Source organism: Dromiciops gliroides, chromosome 6, assembly GCF_019393635.1.
Source record: "Dromiciops gliroides isolate mDroGli1 chromosome 6, mDroGli1.pri, whole genome shotgun sequence".
NCBI lineage: Eukaryota > Metazoa > Chordata > Mammalia > Microbiotheria > Microbiotheriidae > Dromiciops > Dromiciops gliroides.
This window is the reverse complement of record NC_057866.1, coordinates 210166232-210185436: the sequence shown is the minus strand read 5'-3', so window position 1 is coordinate 210185436 and position 19205 is coordinate 210166232. Positions and strand designations below refer to the sequence as shown.

General features: G+C 40.2%; 1 protein-coding gene across 1 annotated transcript; it reads left to right on the top strand.

Annotated features, from left to right (window-relative positions):
- The first annotated feature begins 1047 nt into the window (after positions 1-1047).
- CCDC110 (coiled-coil domain containing 110) lies at positions 1048-17988 on the top strand. The gene is made up of 7 exons (XM_043972326.1): positions 1048-1103; positions 1614-1849; positions 7253-7308; positions 10238-10303; positions 11800-11904; positions 12021-12080; positions 15292-17988. Exons 1-7 carry the CDS (start codon positions 1048-1050, stop codon positions 17365-17367), a joined length of 2655 nt encoding a protein of 884 aa, XP_043828261.1. The 3' UTR covers positions 17368-17988.
- Positions 17989-19205: the final 1217 nt, after the last annotated feature.

Here is a 19205-nt window from a genome sequence, read left to right as displayed (position 1 = left end):
AAAAAAAAGATGTGATAGTGATACCTTAACTTGCTCCTGAATTGGATATAAGTGAGGCAGAGCCACACAACGTTGTTAGCCTCACTCTCTTCCAGAGTCATCGAAGCCCAATGGCAAAACCAAATTCAGGTAGTGGTCCAGGACGCAGTAGCTGACCAAGCTCTAAACACTCCACAGTGCTTCCCTTGCTGTTCGAGTAAATTATTCTCATCTGCCTATTCCACCAGGGGAAGGCTTCACAGGCTTGGGATAGTCCCTGACTTTGAGGCCTGCTGGTTAGCCTCAACCTGCTTTATCCCTTCTGCTGATACCAAGGTGGGGCCAACTTCCTGTGCTACAGCTTCTTGGAACCACAGGTGAGGGCTGAGGGCCAGGTGGACACCAAAGGTGGATGAGCAGCCCTAAAAAAGGCTCAGCAAGCCCGCACACCAGAGGGACTAGTCCTCCCTGAGCACCCCATACCCCCAAAGCTGAGACCTGGGATTCAAACCCGTGGCCTATAACCCCCAGTCCACTACACCAGAGGAAGCCCTCCCCAAGCTAACTCCTGAACCATCCCCAGAAGCATGGATACATCGCAAGTGTAACTTGAGTGGAGGTGGGAGGAGCATGCGCAGTATAGCTGTTGAGCCGCAATCCTCACCCCACCCCACCCCCGCCCCCATCCCAACTAGAGCTTGCCCATGGGACCAGAGGGCAGGGAAGGGACCTCGTGAAAGCCGAGCCCCAATCCTCATGCCTCCTTACTCCCATCCCCACCCCCTCCCCATGCTAGCCCAATTGGCACAAGGCCTCGCCAGGGGTGCGAGGGAGCACGCAAAGCCTGTAAGCTGAGCCCCAGAGTCCTCGAGAGCAGTTCTCCCGAGGCCTTGTCCCGGGAGCACGTGGCTTAGCGCGAGCTAAGGGGCGCATGCGCAGAGCGGAGGCCCGGCACTCTAGACCCCCGAGCCTGTCCCGCGATCTCGAGGATCGCGAGAGCTGCGGCCTCATTCCCTTGGCAACGGGCAACGGGCTGCGGTGGAGAGATACGGAAGAGGAGGGGGGGGGATGCGCGGGGATAGGCAGTTAAGGGGTTGGGCCGGGGGAGACAGAGATGTCCCCGGGTAAGAAGGCTAAGATGGGGTGGCTGGGGGAGGGGCGGGCCGCGGGGCAGTTAGGACTAGACGAGCTTCCCCCTTCCCACCCTCTCCCCCGGCCTCCCAGGGGTTTCCGCGGGAACAGGCCCGAAAGGGACAGCGGGCGGGCTGGGCTGGCGGATGATCCTGGGCCATCTCCGCCCAGCCCTGGGACACCCTCGAGGGTCGGCGGCGGCCAGGCGGCCCAACAGCTCCCCCAAGCGGCGGCTCGGCGCGCTAGCTCGGCTGCCGGGAGGCCCCCCCTCCCCTCCATCACAGCGCCCCCAAGCGGCGGCTCGGCGCGCTAGCTCGGCTACGGGGAGGCCCCCCTCCACTTCCCCCGCTCCCCTCCATCACAGCGCCCCCAAGCGGCGGCTCGGCGCGCTAGCTCGGCTGCGGGGAGGCCCCCCTCCACTTCCCCCCCTCTCCTACCCTCCCCGCAGTGAAGGATGGTTTCGTTTTCCGTAACCCGCTCAGCGGACTGCGATTCTGTTACAGAAAAGGGAAGTTGCGTCTCCTTTCTGTGTCTAGACCTCTAAATCCTTCTGAGGGAGAAAAGGAGAGCAGCAGACAAGCAAAAGGTAAAAAGCAGCCCTCCCCGGGCTTGTTTGAGGCTGCGCCCCCTCCCCAAGGTGGCAGGAGCCGCGGGGAGCCTCCCAGCTCCAGGACGGATGCTGTGCATCCTCTCCACCTGGATTTCCCGGGAATCCCCAGGAAATCCACCCTGAAGCCAGGTAGGAATGGGCAGCAATAGAAGAGTGCTTCCTCCCCGTCTCACCTGTCCTCAGGTAGCCTGCACCTAAAACACGTGCCCTCTGAGGGCCAAGACGAGTGATCTTTGGTTTTACCCTAGTACCCCCCTTCCTCTTACTTTAGCAGGATTTAGTGCACTTCTCCCCCCGCCCCCCAAAAACCAAAGTATCTATTAGACCGGCCTCGGCCGGACAGCTTTTGGGGGTTTTGTTTTTGTCACCTTGGTAATCCCCAATATCTGTTGGATTTGTAGGCCTTTGTAAGTGTGTGTTTAAGTGAGTAGGATCCAGGGGATCCCACCCCACTCTGCAGGCTTCTGAGGATCTCTGACATCTTTCCAGATGCAACTTTCTAAAGCCTTTAGGTAAAGTACAGATCTCCATTTCTCCCAGCAAGCATCTTTTCCTTTCTATTCCCAGTGAGCTTTTATAAAAATATGCTCAGTTGAAACAAACTAAATTAAGTAGCCCACCTTACTCCTTGCATCACTGAAAGGATCTCGGTGACGTCTTTCCAAAAGTCCTAGATGAATAAAAATTTTTTTTTAATTTTAAAAAAGGGGGCAGCTAGGTGACACAGTAGATAGAGCACCGGCCCTGGATTCAGGAGAACCTGAGTTCAAATCTGGCCTCAGACACTTGACACTAGCTGTGTGACCCTGGGCAAGTCACTTAACCCCCATTGCCCCATAAAAACAAAACAAAGTCCTAGGTGACATGCAACTCACACTCTGTTCCCACCAGTAACTAGCATGAAATTTGCTAAATGTGGTGAATTGAATTCCTTGAATTGCCAGAGTAAGGATCTTAAAAGTGCCTGCAAAGGGTACATAAATCATATGTAGGCTGCTAGCTTCATATGTGCATATCCCAGAGAGGCTGGAGTGCTGACTTAGCCTTTGGGAGCAGAAAGCAGAGATCAGAATGACCTGCTTTCTAAAATAATTCCCTCTTCTTGTGCTCAACAATGAGAGGCACAAAGATCTGTATTTCTGTGAATGTTTGCCTTGTCACTCACTGGTCCTGATACAGTCAGCTTTTGCATTGGAAACCATAGATAAGAAACACCACTTTCAGTTCTGTGTGTAAAGTCCAGTTCCCACGTAGACAAAAATAGAGCTTCCCGAAGGAAGAAGCTTAATATCCTTAATATCATAGTTACGAAGTCTTTTTATTCATTCAGTGTCTCCACAAGTACCCAGTGCTTATTTACTACACTTGAAATATTAAGCAGTGATTGAAGAAGCAAACAAGTGCAGTGAAGGGAGTGCTGGATTTAGAGTCAGAGCATCTGCATTTACATCCTGCCTGCTGCATATTGCTTTGTAATAGACTTGGGCAAGTCATTGAACCTCTATAGACCATAATTTTTCCCTCTGTAAAATGAGGGCATAGACTAATCAGAGATTCTCAAGCTGGGGTCTTCAGTCTGTGGAAGGATTGCAGGGGGGTCTGTGAACTTGGATGGGAAAAGAAATTATGTCTTTATTTTCACAGACCTTTGGTTTCCATTACAATCCTATATATTTTATTTTTTGTAAAAAATAGTGTTCTGGGGCAGCTAGGTAGTGCAGTGGATAAAGCACCAGCCCTGGATTCAGAAGGGCCTGAGTTCAAATACAGCCTCAGACACTTGACACTTACTAGCTGTGTGACCCTGGGCAAGTCACTTAACCCTCATTATCCCACAAAAATAGATACATAGATATGTAGATAAATGAATGAATGAATGAATGAAAATTAATAATAGTATTCTAAGAATGGGCCCACAGGCTTTGCTAGATTCCCAAAGGGGTTCATAACAGAGATTAAGAACCCCTGGACTAAATGTTCCCCAGGGTCCTGTCCAGCTCTGAGTCTATGAAATAGAGATATTTCTTACCGTAAGCAAATCTAAAAGAAAATTCTAAAATCTATAAACCAAAACTATAATTAATTTATACTTGAATTTATAAAATTATTGATAATGTGATTGATTCCTTTTTTAAAATCTCTGTTATATTTAAATATTATTTAACTGACCTAAAATCAGTTTACACATGATTTTTTTTTTCTTTTTTTTTTTCTGATGAGGCAATTGGGGTTAAGTGACTTGCCCAGGGTCACACAGCTAGTAAGTGTGTCAAGTGTCTGAGACCAGATTTGAACTCAGGTCCTCCTGAATCCAGGGCCGATGCTCTATCCACTGTACCACCTAGTTGCCCCTACACATGATTTTTTAAGGAATTTATCCATTTTACAAAGTAAAATTATTTTTTTCAGACTTTAATTCAAATTGGCCTTTCCTAAATTAGTTTAAATTGATGCTTTTAATATAATATAATATTAAGTTTTGAAATATGAGGAATCTGGTGGCACAGTGGATAGGGTTCTAGGCCTGGATTCAGGAAGACCTGATTTCACAATCCAACCTGGGACACAATCTGTGTGACCCTGGGTATGTCACTTAACCTGTTAGCCTCAGTTTCTGCAACTGTAAAATAGGGCAAAACTGTGAAACTGGAGGGGCAGCTAGGTGGCACAGTGGATAAAGCACTGGCCCTGGATTCAGGAGGACCTGAGTTCAAATTCAGCCTCAGACACTTGACCCTAGCTGTATGACCCCTATTGCCCTACAAAAAAACCTAAGAAACAAAAAACCCTGTGAAACTCAACAACGTGATTTTTGCGAGGATTAAATGAGATATTTGTAAAAGCAACTAACAGTGCCCGATACATAATAAGCATTATATGTATACTTATCCCCTTCCCTTTGTCCTTCCCCCTAAAGTCAGAAAAAATTAAATAAAAACACAGAAGGCTTTCAGCATTCAAGACACCATTTGTTCAAATTTTCCCTTAAGAACTGACAATAAAGAAGAGGGATCGTGTGTATACCTGTATCTCATCTCTCTTCCTTTTTGTCTTTCTCTCTTCCCTTCCTTTTTCTCCAATAGAGTAAATGCAGGTAATAGATGGAGAGACAAGCCTTGACTGGACTAGCCTAAACTGGGGAAACTGAATTGACCTGGGAAAAGTCGAGGCTTGCAAGTTTCCAGTGAGCTGTCCTTTATCCTGCCCTTTGATGATCTAAAGTACCCTGGTCTACCATTCAAACAATATTTCCATTCTGTGCTGACCCCCAGAGTTATTTAATTCTATGATCTTTTGCCAAGAGGCTTACCCTTAAAAGGTGGATTTTATTTCAGAAGAGGTTTGGTTGGTTGTTTGTTTTTTAACCCCAAGGAATCTCTCTGATTCATAGAATTTTTCCCCTGACCTTCCTAGGTTGTGTAAACCCCACCCATTCCTCATGTTTGTACACCACATAATCCATCTTTCTACCCTGATCCAGCTTTGGAGGAAAGAAAACAAATGGGTTCCCAAGTGGAAGTATCCATTATCCCCTTCATGTTTGTCAGGTGCTATCAATATATGATGAGGGTTCGAAAAAGTTACTTCTAAGAAGAAAGTTTGGGTCAGTAGAACAAACCACAGGCATTTGAAACTTCAAAGCACAGATTGGTCCCATGGAGGGTTTCCTGTATGATGTACTGAACCATTGTAAATCATTAACTTAAAAACTAATTACATCTTCCGGGTTTGTTCCTGCAGAAGGACTCCATCTCAAGGCAGACAGCATCCTTAGTCATGGAAAGATACCAAGACCTTAATGTTGTTGATCATTGTTTGGCATGTTAATGCACTGTCTGGCCCTTGATGATGTTTGTGAGGGAGTAAGGGCATCTGAGAGTGTGTTTCAGGGCTCGGAAAGAGCAGATGTCCCCCGCCTGTACAGTTGGCTGAAGAAATTGCAAGACGGTGGGACTTAGTGCTAGTCCACCAGGTACAAGGTTAACATGTAGGGGCCCTGCTCAAAGTCCCTGACATCCTGAGACAGGAGTGATGGTTTTCTGAGCCCCCTGATAGTCTCTTTCTGGGGGAAAGAGAGAAACCAATGCACCAGAGCTTGGATATGGGCACAGTTAGTGGCAAGCATCGAGGTGCTTGGGAGCATGTGTGAGTGGGTCTTTGTCATGTTCCTTATAACTTAAATATAAAATACGCATGGCTGTGAATCATCTAATACCACAGTCTTTGAACAAATGAAAGGGTAGAATTACCTCAAGGGCCACAGAAAGGTACCTGGCAGGGATGAAGAGTCTACAGCACATTACAGTTGATATAAAATGCAGGAGAAACAATGCTGAAGGTATCTTCAGCATCTGTGTGACAGGAACAAAACTGGGCTGATCTTGTAGGGTGGACGGACACCCAACACAAGCCGTGCGGGATGTTCAGGTGTCGATAGGCCTGTCACTGGCACAGATCTTGCGACTTTGTGAATGCTTTAAAATACTTTCTCTTCATTTTTTCAAAATCCTTCCTGCACTGATCATGCCATTGTTTTCTGCTTTGTTTTCAACTCGTTAAGTGTTATTTTTGTTTTATGATTATATATTTTCTCTGGGTATGCTTTTTTAATACCTCCAATTCATCATTTTGTGTATATATATATATATACATATATATAAATATATATATACACATACATGTACATATATGTCTATATGTGTGTCTACATCAATCTATATCTTGTTTATGTGCATGTTGTCGTTCCCAATCTCTATGAACTCTAAGGGCAAAAACTTGGCAGGGGCGGGGGGGGTGGGGTGCCTTCATTCGGATCACCAGCATTTAGCATTGTGCCTGGCACAAAGTCTCAACTTGATAAACACTTGTCGACTTGACTTTTTGTTCACCTTGTTTGCCGTCTAGATTGTAAGCTCCTTGAGGGTAGAGACTATATCCACTATTTCCTCACAGTGCCTAGTATGGGGTTGTCCACGTGACTGACGATAAAGAATGAATATTGTTTAAAGAGTCCTAGGATGCTTTGAAATACTGTATGATTTCCAAGAGCTCTTTTAGCTCCAGAGGTTTGTGATTGTTACTGTATATTACTGAACACAAACATGCTTTCTCTCGACAGAAGTAAGTGGCTGGTCTTTCTGCAGTGTGTGAGACAGCTCTTGAAATCAGTCTTGAAAAGACTGAAACTATATAAAATGTTTTAAATGGACCAGAAGAAATTTTTTTAAAGTTTGAGTTAAGTTCTCAAATTATTCTAGTTGTGTTTTTCTGATGTCTCTAATCTATTTAACAATTTGTCAAAGTGAAAATACTAGTAAAAACGCAATTAATTTTTCCGTGTTACACTCTATTAAAGCTGTCTTGAAACAAGTATATTATGAATACCTACAATATACCTACCACTGGACTCTTTATTCTCCCTTCAAGTTTATCACGATCCTTACAGGGTCATTCATTAGACTTCTCCCTGTCCCATATGCAGTGAAATACAGTTGAAGACCTAGATTACAGTTTGTCATTTTTGCTTTGTAGAACATGTCTCTATAGCAGAAACAGAGAATCCAAACCAGCCACAGTCAGCATTAAAAGTGAGTTAATTTCACATTCTTATTCCAAAACCCAATCTTTCTTAAGATTTGCATTAAATATGTCTGCAGATAGCTCTATTTATATGTAACATTTTCCTTTTTTTATCTTTTGCTTCAGACTCATGGAAATCTTGATCTTTCCATCACTCATAAATGTTCTATGATGGTGAATGCTGAATTTTCTCGCTCTGATCATCTCTTCTCTTTGATCTCTCCCTGTTATTTACTCTTAAACCTATTCTTTGTCCTTACCATGACCTCCAAATCCCTGCATTTTCATAGGCTATGACTTTTGTTCTGGCTGTACTTTCCACCTGATTGTTTAGTGAACCACTTCAACTCTATAGTACACTTAATTCTCAATTCACTTCCTCTGCTATTTTATTGCCAATCACAACTCAGTAATCCCCAGTTCTGTCACACCTCCACCATCTGCCATCTCTCCTTGGAATGGTGCTAGAAGAAGTCATGTGGACATGCTCATTATTAGGTCTACCATAAATTTGTTCTCTGATCTCGACTGTGCCCTCACTGTAGCAAAGCAATTGTTTTTGTTCCTCCCTAATTGATCCCTATCCCATTTACCACAGGCATTCTCTTCTTCCTTCCAAACTCCCACAGAACCACTAGTTCCTTATCTCTTGGTTGAGAACTTTGTCTCATACTTTGGAGAAAAATGTAGTCATTAAGAGCTTTCTCTTTTTCCCTCCTCACGTCACAACCCCTTGACTTGATCCACCACTATTTCCTTTTCTCCTTTAGTCCTTGATGAAGAGATAGCCCCTTTCCTTCTCAAGGTCAGTCTCCGTGCATACCCTTGATCCCATCCATTCCCACCCTTTCTAACAGATAGCCCCCATTGTCATTCCACTTTTTTCTTCTAACATTCAATCTATTTACTGGTTCATTCTCTGCTGACTACAAACACTTGAGTCTCCCCTACCTTCAAGAAAATTGCACTAGATCCTGCCATCACCTATATCTTTTCTCTCTTCGTCCAAACTCCTAAATAAAGCAGTTAACCCTCAGTGTCTCTATGTCTCACTTCCTTCATGTTCTGCAGTCTGACTTCTGACATCATTACTCAGGTGAAACAGCGTCCTCCAAAATCAGCAATGATCTCTTAAGTGCCAGATCGAGTAGCCTTTTGTCAGGCTTCCTTGACCTCTCTTGTCCACTTTGTCCACTTGGATACTCTTCCCTCTCTGGGTTTCAAGACGCTGTGCTCGCTCTCTCTTTTTTTCTACACATCTGTCTATACCTTCTTCTGCTTCTTCTTCGCAGAATTATTGTCGGTGTCAACACCTGCTCATTGTAGGTGGTCTCCAAGATTCTTCCCTGGGCCCTGTTTTTTCTCTATTCTCTTTCACTTGGTGATCTCATCAGCACTTGTGGGTTCATTTATTATCTGAGCAGATGCTTCTCAGATTTCTATATTCAGCTCTATATATCTTGAGCTCCAGTCCCCCTCCACAAACCACCTGGAACTGGATGTCCCAAAGATATCACAAACTAAAAATGTGTCAAATAGAAATCGTGACCTTTCCTTGCAAACCCTCCTCATTGCCAGACTTCTTGTTACTGTCAAAGGCATCTCCATTCTTCTAATTCCTTAGGTACACAATTTTGATGTCATCTTTGGGTCTGCATTCTCATTCACCTCACTTAGCTAATTGGTTGCCAAATCTCATCATTTATATCCCCACAATATCTAATTCATCTCCTGTCTGTTTACACAACCACCACCTTCATTGCGGTCCTCACTATTCGCCTTCTATTGGATGTCTCAGCCTTCAAGTCTTCAGTCCCCTGCCCCCACCCAGCCTCCACACAATTGCCAGAGTGACTATATATATTCCAGCTGCCGCCCATTTTTTCTAGGTTTAAATATAAACTACTCGGGCATTTGGAGCTCTTCACGGCCTTTCTCCACCTAACCTTTGCAATATTTCCCATTACTTCCTGTCCTCCATGCTCTCTATGGTCTAGCCACACTGGCATATCTCTAATCACTCCCATGTAACACTCCATCACCTACCTGGTTTATCCGCAAGATGTCTTCTAAGGGCCACACCTTGAACTCAAATAATTCTGGCCCTCATTGATTGGCCAACAATAGGTCCTGACCCTGGCCTCATTTTGCCAGAGTCTGGCCTCTTGATGACTCAGAGTAGACCTAAATAGCAATTGTATCTCTTTTGGCCAGAAACCCTGAGGGTCTTCCCTCTTCCCTGCCCCCCCTTTATTATTTTCTTTTTGACTAGGTAAAAGAAGTCTTTCTTTGCCTCCTTTCTTACCTAACCTTAATCACTGAATGGGCATTGCCTCAGTCAAATGGAGGCCTGTAAAAGACCTTCACGTAAAAGCCAAGGTCTCCCACTGCGTCCAGAACCATCTCCAGTTGTCTTGACCTATGTCTTACCACTGGACCCAGATGGCTCTGGAGGAAAAGTAACTTTGTATTTGATTTGCACGTGTTTATGTTATGTCAGATTCTTCAGGGGAGAGATTGTGTCTTTGCAGCACTAACCACAAATGCTTAATGATCAATGAATCATAGTTACAGAGTCTCAGTGGCCACAGAGATGTCCCTGACCCACCAAAAACAACTTTTAGTCCTGGCTCACTTATTAATATAAATGATTCTGTATAAATGCTGGACAAATAGATAATCAGTATAAATAAACAGATCCCTTTATGTCCCTGGAAAGCGTAATAGGCTTGGAGTCTGAGACCCTGGATTTAAATTCCAGCTCTGCTCTTCATTCCCAGGTGACCTCAAGCTGTTCACTTACCCTCAGCATACCCTCAGTTTCCTTGTTAAGTGAAGGGGTTAGATTAGATCACCTTAAAGCTTCCCTATAGCTTTAAGCTTGTAGTTTATATCTAGAAGAATTTTAATTTTGATCTTCATTTTAATTAATTACAGGCCCTCCAATATCAGCTGGAGTCATTTCAGGCTCTCCGCACACAAACTTTACAAAATGTTAGCATGGTATGTTGTATTTTTTTTCTCATTTCTTCCTAATTTTCTAAGTCCTGCATTATTTTGTCAGTGTGGCACAGTGCAAAGAGAGCTGGACCTGGATGTAGATTTGGATTCTCCTACTTACAACCTATATGACCTTGGACAACTCATTTCTGAACCTCAGTTTTCTCATCATTACAATGGTAGGGTGGAGAGGTTTATATGAGGTGACTTCTAACACCCCCTGTAGCTCTTACTATGTTACTTTGATTGAATAATGCCTTTGTAGCTTCTAATAATCATCAAGCTGGAAATTAATGTCCAAAACAAATTGTGGCATCTGGAGCCTATATCACAATTCTTGTCTTAAACTTTCTTGATTATAGTGAAATAGCTCTTATGTCACTTTGAATTGAGAGCATATATAATCCGGCATTAAAACAAAAACCTGTTCGTGCTGCTACCTCGGTTCTGTGAGAAGTTGGCTTTGCCAACTCTCAAAGGCCCCAGCTAGAGGAGATTGATTTGGATTAATTGAATTGACTGAGACTGACTAACTCTGCTGATTAATTCACTTAAAGTTAATTCAATTGAAGACACATCTGCCTGGCCCTCAAGAGAGTATTGTTCTCAGAAGCTGTGGACTCTGACCTCAACATGGGACCACCCTCAAGTCCAGTGAACCAATGGAATTGGGTGATGCTAGCCAATTAGCTTGAAGCAGGGTGGAAGGACAGCCTCTCCTTGGAACAGAGAGGAAGCTCGTTCTCTCGCTATATCTGGGGAACAGGCTTGTGGTGGAGAACTTGGGAACACTAGGGTAGATAGGCGTTTTCTTGACTTTCTGACTCAGGTGTTCTCTTTTTACTAATAAATGCTTAATGCCCAAAACTGGTGCTAAACCTTCTAATTTATAAGTAAACCCTAGCTAGTTTTCCCTACACTTGGGACAGGACTAAGGTGGCCACACATTAAATTTCAAACATCACAGTTCTAAGATTTCATTAAAGATGGCCTCAAAGATGGAATGGAAGAATACTTAGTTCAATCTAGTGCTAAATTATACCTTCAATATATTTATTCTAAAGCAATCAAAACACTTTCTAAAAAGTGAACAACCAGGGGCAGCTAGGTGGTGCAGTGAATAAAGCATCGGCTCTGGATTCAGGAGGACCTGAGTTCAAATCTGGCCTCAGACACTTGACACTTACTAGCTGTGTGACCCTGGGCAAGTCACTTAACCCCCATTGCCCTGCAAAACAAAAAAATGAAAAAACAAACAAAAAAAAATAAGTGAACAACCAGAAAATATTTGACTTAATAAAAATTTAAGATTTTATAAATTAAGTACCTTGACAATTGCTTTACAGAGTATTTATTTTCTTTCATATGAAGAGAATTAATGTTTATGAACTATAATTTTAAAGATTCTTTCCAAAACTAATTATAAACAGTATTCTTCCATATCTATAATTTTCTGAATCTGAATTAAAACTCTAAAATTTTCTATTTCTCTTTTTAAGGTACAATATGAAATTAGTGAAATATTGAATAAAAGTATTATCGAAGTAGAGAGTCCACAGTTTGGCACAGAAAAGGCAACTAAGAAACCTGTTGAAAAAGTTACGGTAGGTTTTTTATTTCAAATAATTTCTGTAATTCCAGTTTATTGGAACTTTCAGAGAATTGTCTGCCAACATTGTTTCCCTGGTCACTTTCACCCTGATTCTCCCCTTCTTAACAGGAAGAACAAGCCATCAGAATATTACACAAGGATAGTGAAAACCAAAAGACCTTAAAAGAGGTGAGTCCATTCTTAGGGACAATCTTGCCTGCCCAGAGCATCAGACTTGATTTTTACTGGCATGAGTAGGAACCCTACAATGGTTCCTGCAATTAGCTGTCTAACAATTCTTTTATATGTGAGGCATTATGCTGCATGCTAGGGATAGAAAGACAAACCAATTCTTGTCCCTAAGGAGCTTATATTTGTGATAAAATAATGCAGCCACATACAATTTTAAATGCCACAGTTTGGTGACCACAAAGGGACAGAAATTTTATGTTTGTAAGTTTCTCCTATATGCATTATTTTATCACATTCCCCCCTTTTGTGTTTCTTGAGTAAACAAAGGGGGAAATGTGATAAAATAATGCAACCACCTATGATTTTAAATGCCACATGTTCCACTGAGGGAACTGATTTGAGAATTTTCCCAGTCTGAAGGCTTGCTTACAAATCCTTATTCCTTTTGGAGGACCTAATCTCCTTCAGATTAAGAAATTCGACTTTATCATATCCTTGAGGCCATGGTCTTTGTTGTATTTAGGTTTATAGGTAGGAAAACAGCTTGCCAAATATGTGACTGAGCCTAATGAATTGTTTCAGTGGTGTCCAGCTCTCTTTGACCCCATTTGGGATTTTGATGGCAAAGATGCTGGAGTGGTCTTCCATTTCCTTCTCCTGCTCATTTTACAGATGAGGAACTAAGGCAAATAGGGTTCAGTGACTTATCCAGGGTCACACAGCTAGTATGTTTCTAGGGCCAGATTTGAACTCAAGTCCTCCTGATTCCAGGACTGGTCCTCTATCCACTGTGCCACCTAACTGCCTTTCTATGACTGTAGTATTCCCCCATAGTCAGCTGGGACCAGGGACACAGGTTGGGGTGACTAAATCTGGCAGTTCCATTTAACAATTTTCCTTAATCTCAATCACAGATTTTGCTTATATAACTGGATATAAAAAGAACATGGCCTATGAAGGCCAAAGTCATGTTTTCCAGACTGAAGGGTTAGAACCTCATAGAGAATAAAGAGGATTTGCAAGTAAATGACTTTCTGAAAATCAGAATTTCAGAGTTCTAAACAAATAGTTGGTGGTGAGAGTGGCAAACTCTAAGCTATTCAAAGTTAGCTGGTCTCTACTTCCTGGAAACACCCTCCTAATGGTCATTTCCTTTATTGCCTTTGATATTGAGCATGATGCCAAACAGGAGCAAAGACTGTCTCTCTAAGTACAGAAGCCAATCATAACACTTATGTTCAGTCTAATCAGTGTATGTGGTCTATCTAAATGGTGGCATAATCTGAACAACCAGGTTTCCAATGATTTCTCTGTGGTATAACTAGAATATTCTGATCTGTTTGACCAAAAGCAATATTAAGAGTAGCCCTTGGAGCCTTTGTGTACGTGTTTACAATCAAAATTGAGGGCTTTGGTTTGTTATTATTGAGGTTTATTTGGATCTCATCTGTATTGGAAAAATGGAAAAACAAAGGAGATCTATGGCAAAGTAGGAGATTGCCTCTGCCAATTTTTTTGTCTCACTATAAATTTAAATACAATGTAGACCTTGCATTTTGCTAGCAGTCCCTTTTTCAAATGAAAAATTTGGTTTTCTGATCATTTTATTCCTTAACCGAAACATTTTAGTTAGTTATGCTATTATACAACATTGTTGAGGAATGGGTAATAGATGAAAAATATTGAGGATTATGGTCTTAAATAATGCAAATTGGAAGTTCACTGAATAAATATTCAGTGCCTACTACTAAGTTCAAAACACTGACAAAACAAAAAAAAAGGTGATAGATTACTTGCCTTCAAGAAAGTTGCATTCTACTTGGGGGAAATCACACATATACAAATAAGGATATTAAAGGAATATTGACACAGAATATTTTGGGGCACTTTGAGGGAAGAGTGAGAATGTTTTCACCTATACAATCAGGCAAGGCTTCATGGAGGAGGAGGTGCTAGGCTCCTGAAAGGCAGAGATGAGAGGGATTAAATTTCAGGGATGGATGGCTTGCACGAACACATTGAGATGATAAATACACACACACACATACATATACATATACATATACATATACATATACATATACATATACATATACATATATGTGTGTGTATGTGTATACACACACAGTATATCAGTTCGGAATAACAATTAGCTGGTAGTTCAGTTTGGTTGGAATATCAAGGAATATATATGGAGGGGAGAAGTGTGAAATATCATTGGAAAGGTAGGATGGAATTGGATTGTGGAGGAGCTGGAGCTGAAGAATTTGCATTCTATCCTACAGGCAATAAGGGAACTACTACTGAATGTTTTTTGAGGAGGGAAGTGACACGATAAGCCTTCGGAATAATATTTTGTCAGATGTGTGAAAGATTAGAAAGGGAAGAGCCTGGAAGGAGGGAGATCAGTTAGGAGGCTGTTCTTGGAGTCTAGATAAGAGGGGATGAAGGCCCAGCCTAGAGTGGTGGCATTATTAGTGGTGAAGGGATGGATAAAAGAAATATGAAAAAACTGAATGATTTGATATCTGATTAAAAAGAGGGTTCAGTGGGGGAGAAGGAAAGGTCATCAGATGACTATTAGGTTTCAAGCCTGGATGAAGCTATCAACAGAAATGGGGAAGCTGGGAAGAGGACAGGTTTAGGGAAGATAATTTTGGACAAACTGAGTTTAAGGTGCCAGCAGGACATCAGGCAGTTGGAGATGCAAAACTTTCCAATTGTGAACAATTTCACATCCTTTTTCAAATCCCTAATGTTTTTGGATTCGTGCTGACCAAAAAAATCTTTCCTTAAATTCAATTCTTTATTATACTTCAATTTAAAGTAGTTTCCTCTTGCTTTAATTTCAGGTAAAATAAAAATCAGATACCCATTGTTCTCCTTAGGGAAATTTGTGTATGTGAAGAAAAAATTTAAGGCACCACTGAAACTTCCCTTTTCTATGCTAATCCTAAATAATTTTCTCTTTCCTCCTTCTGTTTTCTTCCTCATCACTCACATTTATAATAGTGCATTAAGATGTGAAAAGCACTTTACGTGGACTGTATTATTTGATCCTAGCAACAACCCTGGAACATGGGTATAGAATTGAGGAATTGGATAAAATAGACTATTTGTTTTCCACACAAATTCCCCACAAAACATTATCTTATGTCATCAGTCATGCAAGAAATGATAGCCCTTCATAGCATGTTCTTTCTATCAGTCTACAGAAAATACAGAAGAAACTCTTTCTAAGGAGAAAATTAATCTTTTTGAGGAGTCTAACACTACTCATTCTGAGGAGGAAAATTCCAATTCTGTCACTAGCAATAGTGTCTCCCAAGGTGTAACTACTCCATCCCAGGTTACTTCCAAGAACGTATCAACTTTGAAAAATCAAACAAATAGATCAACCTCAAGCCCAAATATGAGCACTTTAGAAAAATCAAACTTACTCAAGAATTGCAGTGACTTTTATAGTTTTCTCCCTTACATAACTCAAAATCTATATTCTGCCAATACAGCTTTTCCAATTGAATCTAAAAGTAGCATGCCTTTTCTCAAAGAAGAATTTGGTGGAAACTTAGAAGATGTTTGCCATTCCATTAAAAAAATGAAAGATGAGCTTCAAAGATCACATGAAAGGGAAATGGCTCTTGCAAATGAACTTCATTTGCTAAAGATTGCTACAGATGCTCAAGGTATTGGTTCAAATATCCCATTTCTTCCAAAATTGGAAAAAGTTGAACCTATTAAGAAAGAAAATATAAATGGTGAATTAAATGAGGACATAAAATCAAGCAGAATTTCAGAGTTAGAGGCATTGATAAACAAATTGATTCCACTAGGGGAAACAATGTCAAAATTTTGTACTAATTATTATCAGAACAGTCAAAGCTTATCTGAGAATCAGCCTACAGCAAATTTGAACCACAGCACTATACAAAATGAAGTAAAGAGTGAGAAAAATAATAGGGAAATTCCTAACACTGACATGATTAAACATTTACAATTGGATTCCAGCAATCCAAAAGATACATCATCATTAATTGACCAAACAGAACGTGAAATGAAAGATAAAGAAAAGCAACTATTTGAGTTATACCAAGGATCACTAAAGCTTGAAAATGAGAAGTCATTAAAAATCAACCCTGTAACTGATCAATATGTTGCAAAAATTCAGTATTTACATAATTATTTAAAAGAATCTGTGGAAGTACAGAAGAAAGTACTAGGACTAGAAAATGAAAATCTTGATCTAAAGACAAAAATAAAACCCATGGTTTATACCATACAGTCTCTGATGCAGAAAAATTCAACATATCAAAATCAACTTGAGGATTTAGTTGAAGAGAAGAAAACCATTCAGGATAAATTAAGTAAAGCAGAAGAAGATAATAAAGAATGTATTATTGAACTGAAAAGAATAATACAGAAGTATAGTGAACTCCAAAATGTAAATAAAGTTCTAGAAGAAAAAAATGGCCAACTGTCTTTGGAGATACAATGCATGATTGAATTAATAAATCAGTTAAAAATTAAAGAAGAGAAAACTCAAAGTGATATGGTTCTCGTCAATCATGAAGTGAATAGATTGACAATGGAACTAGAATCTCTGACAAAAAGTAATTCGGCATTACAAAATGATAAACAGATGTTGGAAAGAAAAGCATGCCAACTTCAAAAAGAAAATAGCTCACTTGAACATGAACTAAAAGGAAGTCATTTGGAGATACTGCAACTAAAAGAAAAAGAGAGATTAACAAAATCTGATCAAGAGGCTCTTCTTCAAGTGATACAGACTACTAAAAATGAAAAACTTAATCTCGAAGCCACATTACAAGAATCTGCAGCTGCCAGACAGATAATAGAGAAAGAAGTTGAAAAAATCCAATCCTACCAATGTGATGCAAAAGAGAAATTTCAAGCAGAACTTCAAAATGCAAAATCCAAAGCCAGCTTTTTTAAGAATGGTTTGTCTGAAATGGGCAAGGAATGTGAGAAGTTATCCAAAATGGTCAAGGGCCTTCAGTCAGATAATCAAGTGCTGAAAGAAGAACTGAAGAAGCATACTCAAGAAAATCTAAAATTTGCAAAGAACATCAGCAGGCTAACTGAAGACAAGGTGCTTTTAGAAAACTATTTAAGAACAGTAGAAAATGAGAGGGATACTTTGCAATTTGAGGTACAGCGTCGACGGGATTACTTTACCTCAGGTAAAGTATTTTCAAATAAACATCGTGAGCTGACTCAACTGACTTACACCAAAAGAAATGAACATTGTCATTTTGGTGATTAGTGATACTTATGAAAAAAATTTAATTTCAAGAGTAATATTTCAGAGCATGACTTAAAAGGTATGTATATTGTTTTGAGTTAGTATAGTTACATTTAAGTTTGATTTACACAGTTGAACATTAATTCAGAGTAATAATAATTGGATTACAAAGTACTTTATAAACTAAATATTGCATAAGCATCATCCAATATGATCCTAAAAACAGCCTGATAAAGCAGTCAAGGTAGGACATAATCCTGCTTTGCAGATGAAGAAACTGAGGCTGAGAGTGGTTAAGTGGCCATGACTAATACTTGGCAGAGCTCAGGCTCTCATCCTACTTTATTGTGCTCCTCCACTGCTACAAGAAGATAAGAGGACAATTTCTAGATGAAGACAATTTAATATTTTAAGAATTATTTAAGTAGATTCATTTAGCAATTTTACCATTCTGATTGAATCTACATTACTTACATCATATACATGCAGAGGATCTTTGGGATGTGACATTTAGGTTTTTTTCCTTTAGATTGTCCTAAAGTGTAATTTCTAAAGAACTTCCACCTTAAAAGTCTTTTTTTTTCCTACCAGGCATATCACCTAAACTGCATCAGTCTCATCCTTCCAAGAAATGTTAATAAATATTTGTGACCAATAAAGAAACCCACAAAAACTTTTGTCTATGTGCTTTGTTCCCCCAAATAAATTTAGTTATATTAAATTTGAGGGGTTGGGTTTTTATAGTCTTTCATTCTTCCAATTATATGTAAAGACAATTTTTAACATTCATTTTTTTTAGTCTTGCACATATTTTTTAATAAAAGTATTTTATTATTTTCTAGTTACATGTAGAGATAGTTTTCAACATTTGTTTTTATAAGATTTCCAATTTCAAATTTTTCTCCCTTCCCTCCCTCCCCCCCTCCCCAAGGCAGCAGGTAATTTGATATAGGTTATATATGTACAGTAACATTAAACATATTTCTGCATTAGTCATGTTATAAGAGAAGAATCAGAGCAAAAAGGAAAAACCTCAAAAAAGAAAAACAACAGCACCAAAACCAAAAGAAATAGTATGGTTCAATCAGCATCCATATTACACACTTTTTTTTCCTGGATTTGGAGAGCCTTTTCCATCATGAGTCCTTTGGAACTTTTTGGTATCATTGTATTGGTGAGAAGAATCTAGTCTATCACAGTTGATCAACACATACTGTTGATGATACTGTGTACAATTTAATATTCATTTTTATAAAATTTTGAGTTCCCAATTTTTCTCCTTCCCTCCCTCCCTCCTCTCCTCTTCCTAAAATGGTAAGCAATTTGATGTAGATTATATATGTGCAATAATGTAAAACATTTTCATATTAGTCATGTTATAAAAGAAGAAACAGACCAAGAGGAAACAAAACATCAAAAAATGAAAATGAAAATAGTATGCTTCAGTCAGTTCTTCCTCTAGCATTTTCCATCATGAGTCCTTCGGAATTGTCTTGGATCATTGTATTGTTAAGAAAAGCTAAGACATTTATAGTTGATCATCATGCAGTGTTGCTGCTACAGTGCTCAATGTTCTGGTTGTGTTCATGTAAACCTTTCACGTTTTTCTGAAATCTGCCTTCTCATCATTTCTTATAGCACACTAGTGTTCCTTTACATTCATATAATCACATCTTGTTTACCCATTCTGCAATTGCTCAATTTTCAATTATTTGCCACCACAAAAAGAGTTGCTGTAAATCTTTTTTGTGCATGTAGGTCTTTTCCTTTTTTATGATCTCTTTGGGATACAGACCTAATAATGGTATACATAGTTTGACTGCCTTTTGGGCATAGCTCCAAATTGCTTTCCCGAATGG

Bases quoted from the DNA above. Each gene is read 5' to 3' on its own strand.
- CCDC110 (XM_043972326.1), top strand. From the start codon at position 1,048: ATGCGCGGGGATAGGCAGTTAAGGGGTTGGGCCGGGGGAGACAGAGAT. The intron at 1,850-7,252 runs GTAGGAATGGGC...TTTGCTTTGTAG, and splicing joins GAAATCCACCCTGAAGCCAG to AACATGTCTCTATAGCAGAA. The intron at 7,309-10,237 runs GTGAGTTAATTT...AATTAATTACAG, and splicing joins AGCCACAGTCAGCATTAAAA to GCCCTCCAATATCAGCTGGA.